The sequence below is a fragment of the Lampetra fluviatilis genome, chromosome 41 (assembly GCF_964198595.1).
Source record: "Lampetra fluviatilis chromosome 41, kcLamFluv1.1, whole genome shotgun sequence".
Taxonomy (NCBI): Eukaryota; Metazoa; Chordata; class Hyperoartia; order Petromyzontiformes; family Petromyzontidae; genus Lampetra; species Lampetra fluviatilis.
Genome location: NC_136315.1, coordinates 5,323,875 through 5,332,863, shown reverse-complemented (window position 1 = coordinate 5,332,863; position 8,989 = coordinate 5,323,875). Strand labels below are relative to the sequence as shown.

The window sequence follows — 8,989 nt, the reverse complement described above, 5'->3', positions numbered from 1 at the left end:
TGTAAATACACCGTTGCCGATCCTAGCTATGTATACGTACAATTATACTGGTAGGAACCTCTGGTTACACCAGCCCACAGGGGATTATTGTGTCCGTCCGTCCGTCGTGCAGGGAGGGGCTGAGTGGGTGGGGAGGGGCTGGGAGGGGCTGGGTGGGGAGGGTGGGGCTTGGTGGGGGGTGGGAGGGGTGGGGCTGGGTGGGGAGGGGCTGGTCACCCCGTGGTGCCCTTATAAAACTCAACGTTTAACCTACTCACGCCGGCTTGTGCCCGTCCTCACAGTCGGGCATATTTGCGGAATACACCACGCCGCCGTTGACCCTGGCCATTGACCGAGCAACCCAACGTTCCTACCAGCTCCCTCCGCAGGAATGTGTTTTATTCAAAGAGATATCTTAGGTTACATTTTAGTTTGTCATACAAAAAAAGACATGGTCACTTTTTTTTTTGCGTAGTCCCTCGGGGCAACAGTGGCTCCTGTTTGTTGCCTATCGGATAATCGGGGCCCCGGATTGTCACACCACCACTGCCTCCAAGGAAGAATGCCAAAGTCATGGGGAGTACGTTCTCTCCTGCGGATGGGTGGGGTGCGTGGGGGGTTAATTGAGGACGTGGAACAAGGCGTCTTGTCAAACCCCGCCGCCTGTGTGGACTGTGAGGGCGCCTGTGGACGCATCGTGAGCGTGGTTCGGTGAGGGTTGGGTGCAAGTCAGGGGGCAATCGTGGACGTTGGGAGCATACCATTGCTGTTTTGTACAACGTGGTCCAGATGTCTTGTGACCGTCAATTAATTGTGCCATGAAACATTGTTTTCCTCTTTGCATATGCATTTTATTTATTTAAATAAAGGAAAAAAAATATATAACGTTTTAGAGTATTGATTGGTGGGAGGGGGTGTCACAAAACATCTGGACCACCATATACAATAGATTTTGCTGCGTTGCAATTGCAACCCCATGCTGTGATGGCAGTCACGAACATCGTGTCGAGTACAACTTAGGTTGTGCGTGAGAGCTCGATGATGAGGTGGCCGAGTGGGATGAGGGTGAGGTGCCTGGCTTTAGTCACACAGACGTGGGTTCGGATCCATCATTTTCTTGCCACAATATTTTTGGACTCTATATATTTTTTTCGGGTAAAAGTGATAATAATACACGTAAAGTAGTAATAAAACAGTATGTACTTTATTTTATATATTTTAAAACATCGCAAACAAGTGGGATATCAATGTTAAATATCGATGTTCATGTTTGGCATCAGCTACTTAAGACACTAGACGTCCAGTGCCCAACTGCAAAGTTACTTGGTGTAGTGGGAAAGTTTGTTACCTTTTACTCTGGCGAGCTGGGTTCAAACCCAGCTCTTTCAATGTTTTTTATTTTTTTTATTTGACAACTCACGTGATGACGTCATCACGCACAGTATCACAGAGCCACGTGCGTGCAGAGTGCATTCACTTACAGCACCCGAAGCCCAAAGTTCTATGCGGGAGCGGCAGTGGCTCAGCCTGCTGAGTTAGGAGACTGGCAATGTGGAAGTGCTGGGTTCGAATCCCACCAACGAATACGTGGAACAACGCAAGCCGACGCTCCAAACCAGGTGAATGAAATAATATAACATATGTGGCTATACTAACATACATGTGTTGTGTCTCTGTTACAGATACATGAGTGTGTGGTCTCTGTGCAATTGGCAGACATGGATGTCCAAGAGGAGACTGTGGCAGAGCAGGATGATACCTGGAGGGAGGCATAAGGGGAGGAAGAGATGGGACAAAGCAGAATTATTTTTTGCAATAAGCAAAACGTGTGGCCACTAGGGGCGCTCTTCTACCACTAGGGGGCGCTGTCTACCACAAGGGGGCGCTGTTTCAATGCGTTTTGCCCTTTCAAACGGTCATTTTTAAACAAACTTACATATTTACACGGATTTAAGCCCTAAGCCACGGTTTTACGCAAAATCGTAGTGAAAACAGTAAATTTTGTGGGAAAAGGCACAATTTTACCGGTAAATTGCATTACAATTACTATTACTATGCCAAAAAAATGTTTGTTGCAAATTATTAAAACAATTGATTAAGAACAAGAAGTTTCGGTGCTTATTTTCACAGCGATTTTGCACGCAATAATGTGCGTTAAAGGCTAATATTAGTTGATTAATCGACATTTTTGCTTTAAAATTAGCGTTTCGAAAGCAACATGTAATAGAACAGAGTAGCCCTCGAGTTATTATTTATACATCTACCTCCTAAGAGCTTTAAGCTAGAACAAAATGCAAATCTCAAAGAAAAAAAATCACATTGCGATTTTAACACAATTTCTAAACAAGCCCCATTTACAGGAAGCCCACCGCAAATAAACTACTTGATAAAGAAGCACAGCTCTCACGAAACACGAACTGACGTGACGCACACATTGTTGCATCATGGCCTGTGGGGATACAAAGGCGTCTCAAACTCAGCTTCATGGCGCTGAGTCCCCTGGGTTCCAGGCGCTGAGTCCCCGTGTCCAGAAGCTGAATCCCTGATTCCAGGCGCTGAGTCCACAGGGGCTATCAACTGCCGCTCTGACACATGGAGTTGTAGTCAATCGCTAATCCTATCCACAACACAAACCCCCCCATCATATCCCCGTCCATAACCCAAGGCCACCCACCTATCAACATTCTTGGTGGGGGTCGCTTCCTCTCGTTGCTGAACCTTGCGTCCGGAGTTGCCCTCCCCTCGGCTGTTGGCACTGTGTAGACGTCAAGGCCGTCATTATAATATCCCCCCAATATTCAAATATGCTCAGAATGTCCCCCCCCAATATATTGCTATAAAAGGATAATTGCTATGCTATGTAAATAAAAACAAACAATTTGCTAAACCTTGGCCACAATATCTGGACTTGTCTTCATATAAATAAATGCATAGATTTCTGTTTATATGATTGTGGTTGTACTTTATTAATCCCTAATCTCTGCCATTACATACAATGAAACAAGAAATGGTAAAAAAAAGTAAAAACAGAGCAATGTAATGCAATACACCATTAGACATTGCAAAAAATAAATAAAAAGTCCATCCCATGTGTCAGTGAATTTTTTTGAATATTTTAGGCAGGAAATGAGTTTTCAAATGTAGATATATTTCTGGGTTGGGACCCCCCCAGACCCCCTGGAAGATTTGGTCCCCCCCAATGTTGACTCCATGGCTACGGCCTTGGTAGACGTATCGCCATCTAAGATCAGTCTCCAACTCGTTCCTTTCCACCCAATTGCCACCCATCCCCCCTCATCTCTGTGCTTGTGAAGTTTTCGTCTTTCCCTCTAAGATGCCCACCTGACCATCGTCTAACACTGGAGTTACTGGACACGTATAGAACACAGACCCATGAATAACCAACCCTTCTCTTCGCTCCAACTTACAAAACGCACAAGTGTCGCCCTCTCGTGGCTCACGGGACGCAAAGCCCGAGATTAAATAGAGAGGGAAGGGAGAGTTTAACCACAACAGACACAGTGCCATTACACTCTTCACTCAGTCGTGAATGACCGGCCTGCCTGCCTTGCTTGCCCAGTGCTGTAATTGGCTCTCGCCCGGCCGTGCATTAGCAGAAGTCGAACTCCCGCGTGACTGTCAAGGAGACGGTAAAGACCCCACGGGGACATCGGTATTGCAAAAAAAATCATCCACCAGACCACGATCCAAACGTAGGCAACAGCCGTGGTTTGAAAAAAAAACACAACTGGAAGAACATCAATTACACAGATACACAGCTACCATTAAACTCCCACTCCAAATCACGCAGGCAACTTCACTCAGCAATTTTTCGTTCCTTAAGACTCATCTTTTTTCAAGAGCAAATCCCTTTACTACTTCCTATCCACATCCTTGAAACCTTAACCATCCTTCCCCTTTCTAACCTCGCTAGCCCCCCCCCCTTTCCCTATCATCACTCTTCCTTGCCATCTCTTCCCTTCCCCAACACTCAAACTCCATCCCTTCTCCCCATCAGCCAATGACTAATAATCTACCATTTATCATCCTTATAAAGCGCTTATATATATAAAAAAAACGCGCTATATAATATTCAGGATAAGATTAGTCGTGACTGGTCGCGGCATTCAATCGCAATTGGCTTTGAGCGTTACACGCATATGGCGAAAGTAAATCGTCGTATTTTATATGATTTTATTATTTCCCTTCTACGTGACTTTACCGAAAGAACCAAGAATATATATACCGTGGGATTTGTTGGGGAAGCTCTTTCCCACGAGACTCAACATCGGACGAGCACCTCGTTCGCTCACCTCAGGGCCTCCTTGCTCCAGCCTCTCCCTCCGGGTCAAAGGGTCAGAGGTTGTAGGGTCTCCACCGCGCTCTGACATCCATCCATCCCTGCGGCCTCCAAACTCCCCGAGTCGCCTCTCAGGGACCACGGAGCGGACCACGTGGGCGACTGAGCTGCTCGCTCGGGACGCTGACACCCGGGATCGAACCGGGTGCGCGGATTCCGCCTCTGTGGTCCGGGGAACTGACTCCCAGATTCCCGAGGAAAGCGTCACCGGGGGGGCGGGGGGGGGGGATGTTGGAGTCCTCAATGCGTTCACGTTGGCTCCGTCCCGTGTGGCGATGCTCACCTGTGTTTAGCGCCCTCAACTGGGTGGTCTGTGCAGGATCCCAATAGCCGTGTGTGTGGTGGAGTGGGAGGATGTGTGTGTGTGGTGGGGATGTGTGTATGTGTGTGTGGTGGAATAGGCATGTGTGTCTGGTGGAGTGGGCATGTGTGTGTGTGGAGTGGGGATGTGTGTGTGGTGGAGTGGGCATGTGTGTGGAGTGGGGTTGTGTGTGTGGTGGAGTGGGCATGTGTGTGTGTGGAGTGGGGATGTGTGTGTGTGGAGTGGGGTTGTGTGTGTGTGTGGAGTGGGGATGTGTGTGTGTGGAGTGAGGATGTGTGTGTGTGAAGTGGGGATGTGTGTGTGTAGAGTATGGATGTGTGTAGAGTCCGGATCGAGGGGGCTAAACGGGCGCGGCACGGGCTAGAGAAGAGATGGAGTGATGTGGTACAGGAGGACGTGGAGCTGAGTGGACTTGCCGATGACTGGTACCAGCGGTGTCAAGATCGGCCTCAGTGGAGGAGGCTCGTGAAGGATGCTACTGGGCAGTTGGAGGCAGTCGCCCTCCAACAACAACGGAGGGCGGAGGAGCGACGCTCACAACAACGAGCGGAGCGCCGGGTGGCTAAAGCACAGCAAGTTGGCACAGTAGGGGGCACAGGTGGTGCATCAGCCAGTCATCTCGGTCATCTCGGTCAGTCGACCCGTGGCACCTGGGTCTGCCCCGTGACCTCCTGCCAGCGGGCGTTCGACACTTCACGTGGCCTCAAGGTGCACATGGCCTGGCACAAGCGTCGTGGTGACGTCACCGCCACTTAGTGGCGAATGGCGGTTGTTGTTGTGTGTAGAGTGGGGATGTGTGTGTAGTGGAGTGGGGATGTGTGTGTGTGGAGTAGGGATGTGTGTGTGCAGTAGGGATGTGTGTGTGAAGTTGGGATGTGTGTGGAGTGAGGATGTGTGTGTGGAGTAGGGATGTGTGTGGGGAGCGGCATTGCAACGCTTAGCGCACTGCGCTACGAAACCCGTGACCCGAGTTCGATTCCCGTGCACGGCCACCAAAACCAGTGACGATTATCTGAACCGATCCTGGGCCTACCCTAGGTAGACTCGGCCTCAAATTAGTACCTCGTGCGGTGTGTAAACATCGCTACTGGGGAGACAAAGGCGGCCCATGTGTGGTGTTGCGGTCTTGTGTCACCCCCTCCCCCTTGTGTGCAGTGCCGACCTTCACAGGTGCTCGCTAACAGCACTTTCCCCAACAATCTGTTACAGGCTATACGGGGGATCTTTGTCTTCTTCTTTTTCTCCGTCACATCGATGCTTTGGTTGTGGTCCATCGATGTAGATACCTCTGATAACGTCAGCATAACGTCAGCATCTTCGTGTGTTCTGATGTGGTAGGAAATCAGATTTCTCAGGACAACTCACCGGAGCCAGGCAGGTAACCCCCCCCCCCCCTCGCCTGAATGTTTGTAGTCAGGACATTTGAACCTCATAAGCCAACCGGCTCTCGCATAAACTGCGTTGCGACGTCATTTTATGTCTGTTGAAGGCGAACGACACGGCCAATTCCTCTCGACGTGCTCTGCATGATGCGCTAATCAAAGTTTCAAAGTTGTGTTTCTTCTGCGCATTCGTCCACGCCGCTGCGCTTGGATACGACACGACACGACAGAATGATCCTCGCCAGGCGGGTCGCGGCGTTTATGTGCGCGGTGGGACGGAGTCGCCAAAAATGAAGTCATTAATTGCGATTTTGACATTCCGTTTATTCGGGACCCCGGGGTCCCGCCGTAAAGTTAATTTGCCTGCCTTAAAAAATAAACTGGGCCAACAGCGCAACATACAGGATGGTCCAGATGTCTCGTGACACCCCCCCCCCCCTCAATTTAATTCTCTAAAGCTTTATCAAATTTTTAAGCAATGTTTATTTAAAACAGAAATTAATATGCAAAGGGGGGGGGGGGGAAACATGTTAGGGGTCAATTAATTGGAGGTCACAAGACATCTGGACCGCCCTGAACAATCTCGTTGCCCACAGAAACGGTCCCAGCGCTAAGTCAATACCAGGAGCAGTCACCGTTGAGTCATATTCAGTGTAGGTTTTCCCATTATGGTAAATTTTTGGCGAAAAAAAAAAATCCATAAATTGTTTTAAAAGACTGAGTCAATTAAACACCGGCTGTCACGGTAGCACATTTCGTGACATGAAAGAGAAACTGTTGTTTTTGTTATTGTTTTGGAAAGTGCAAATGTGATTGAAATTATCCGACTAATTTCACTTACCGTTGGGGAAAAAATGCCTCATTTTTTAAGCGCACACATCTGGGACGGCTGGGGTGACTCGGAGGTCAGAGAGATGAGCTTATCAATGCTTATGTATCCCGAGTTTGGGGCCGTCCGTAAATGACGTCACGCACCTAGGGGGGGGGGGGGTCAGATATTTGTGACGATGGGTGACGAGGGGGGGGGGGAGAAATGTGACGTCACATCAAAATGCGCAACTTTAAATAAATATAGAATTACATTTTTATTTAAAGCTTTCGTGACTGCAGGGATTCATATTATTGGTTCTTTCGGTAAAGTCACGTAAAAGGGAAATAATAAATTAATAAAAATAAAACAATAAAATTCTCACGACGTTTCGATTGCAACACAAGCAATCGTCATCAGGTGTGAAAACCACAGCAAGAAATGTTTTTCTAATTTTTTCAAATTTTCTTGCTGTGGTTTTCACACCTGATGACGATTGCTTGTGTTGCAATCGAAACGTTGTGAGAATTGTATAGTTTTATTTTAATTATTTTCCTTCTACGTGACTTTACCGAAAGGACCAATAATATAAATGTAGAATTGTTATAACAACACTAATTGTTATAACACTCATACAACATCAGAGTGCAGCGCCACATTAAATACGCACTACAATGACAATAGTTTAAAGCGATTTGAAGCATGTTTTATTTTCAAAATGGAAATATGGTTTGGGGGGGGGGGCAGAGCTTTGTGACGTCATATTTAAGGGGGGGGGGTCTGACTTTTTGTGACGCAGTGTGACGAGGGGGGGGGGGGCAAAAATCGTCCAAAATCGCGTGACGTCATTTATGGACGGCCCCTTTGAGTTTGGCTTTTAAACTGGGTTCTCCTTTCCTGGCCCAGCCGCAAATGCAACGGACACGTACCAACGCCCGAATTTTGGGCTTTGCACTCAATTGGGCTACACTCCACATCTTTATTGTTGGTATCACGCTGATGGGGCTTCACGGTCACGTGACAATCACACAGCCTGTCGGGAGACTTGAGTCTCGTCTCTTCGGCGGTCATTCTCTGACACCGCCTGATGCAGCAGCAGAGGTCGCAACCGGGTACCCGATACCCGTACCCTACCCGATACCTGGCTACCCGTTTGCGACCCTGGTGCGGCCGGGTACAGGTACGGGTAGACCGTGAGTCACTGGTGAGTAACCGTTTGTCACTCATTTCCCAACGTCTTGTCTCTTCTCACAATTTAAGTTCCTAGAATCAACCCACCCGCGCCTGCAACATGGCTTCATCCCAGAGGTCGCAATCAGGTACCCGATGGGTACGGCCGGGTACGGGTACCCGTTTGCGACCCTGGTGCGGCCGGGTACGGGTAAGGAATCAAAACCCGTTTGCGACCTCTGTGCAGCAGACGAAAACCAGATGTTGATTTGCCGAGTCAATCCCACTGAGCTAAGAAGTTCTTTCACAAGGGCGACACGGCCGTCCAAGCGTCTACGCCGACGTTTCGACAATTGTTGGAATAAACCACACGGGTACATGGTCTTTTAAAAATGCTTTTTCCAAGTCTGTTTTTAATATATATTTTTTTCCCCCTTTTAACATAAAAGTTCAAGGATCTTTTATTTCACGTGACGGGAGCTCCAAATGAGTTGACAGAGCTTGTGTGTGTTTTTTTATTCAATGAAATGATTTCTGTACACGTCGTCTTGACAACATCGTATCGTTTTTCCCCCTCTCCATTAAACACATCTGATGGTAAACACAACCGGTCGTTCAAAATACAGGGAGACTCACACCGCACAAGGAAAATAGCTACTTACACTAATCACGTCGGAATCTGAGCACGTCGTGTTTTTTTATACATAAATTATTCACCGTTCTTATTCGCCGCAGACGCTGTGCTCTCTCCTTAGTAAACCTCGCGGTGACGGATGCGTATGAAAGCCGTATGAAATTCAGTTGAAACATTGTCATCGTTTTATAATATGTACATACATTTTACGCTTGTGTTTTTTTTCTCTCTCTCTCTCTCTCTCTTTCTTTTGCTTGCTTGCTTGTAAGGATTGACTCTTGCGTTGGGGAGTCCCTCCATACATTCCAGCTTGGGAACAGCTTGCTTGGGCGGT

The 8,989-nt window shown here is 48.0% G+C and overlaps 1 protein-coding gene across 1 annotated transcript in view; it reads right to left on the bottom strand.

Annotated features, from left to right (window-relative positions):
• Positions 1-6,937: 6,937 nt before the first annotated feature.
• Positions 6,938-8,989, bottom strand: part of LOC144946475 (glutamate receptor ionotropic, delta-2-like) — a 254,330-nt gene continuing 252,278 nt past the window's right edge. The window contains exon 16 of the mRNA XM_078875379.1: positions 6,938-7,018. Within this exon, the coding sequence (XP_078731505.1) occupies positions 6,974-7,018 (45 nt within the window). The 3' untranslated portion in view covers positions 6,938-6,973. The remainder of the gene's footprint in view (positions 7,019-8,989) is intronic.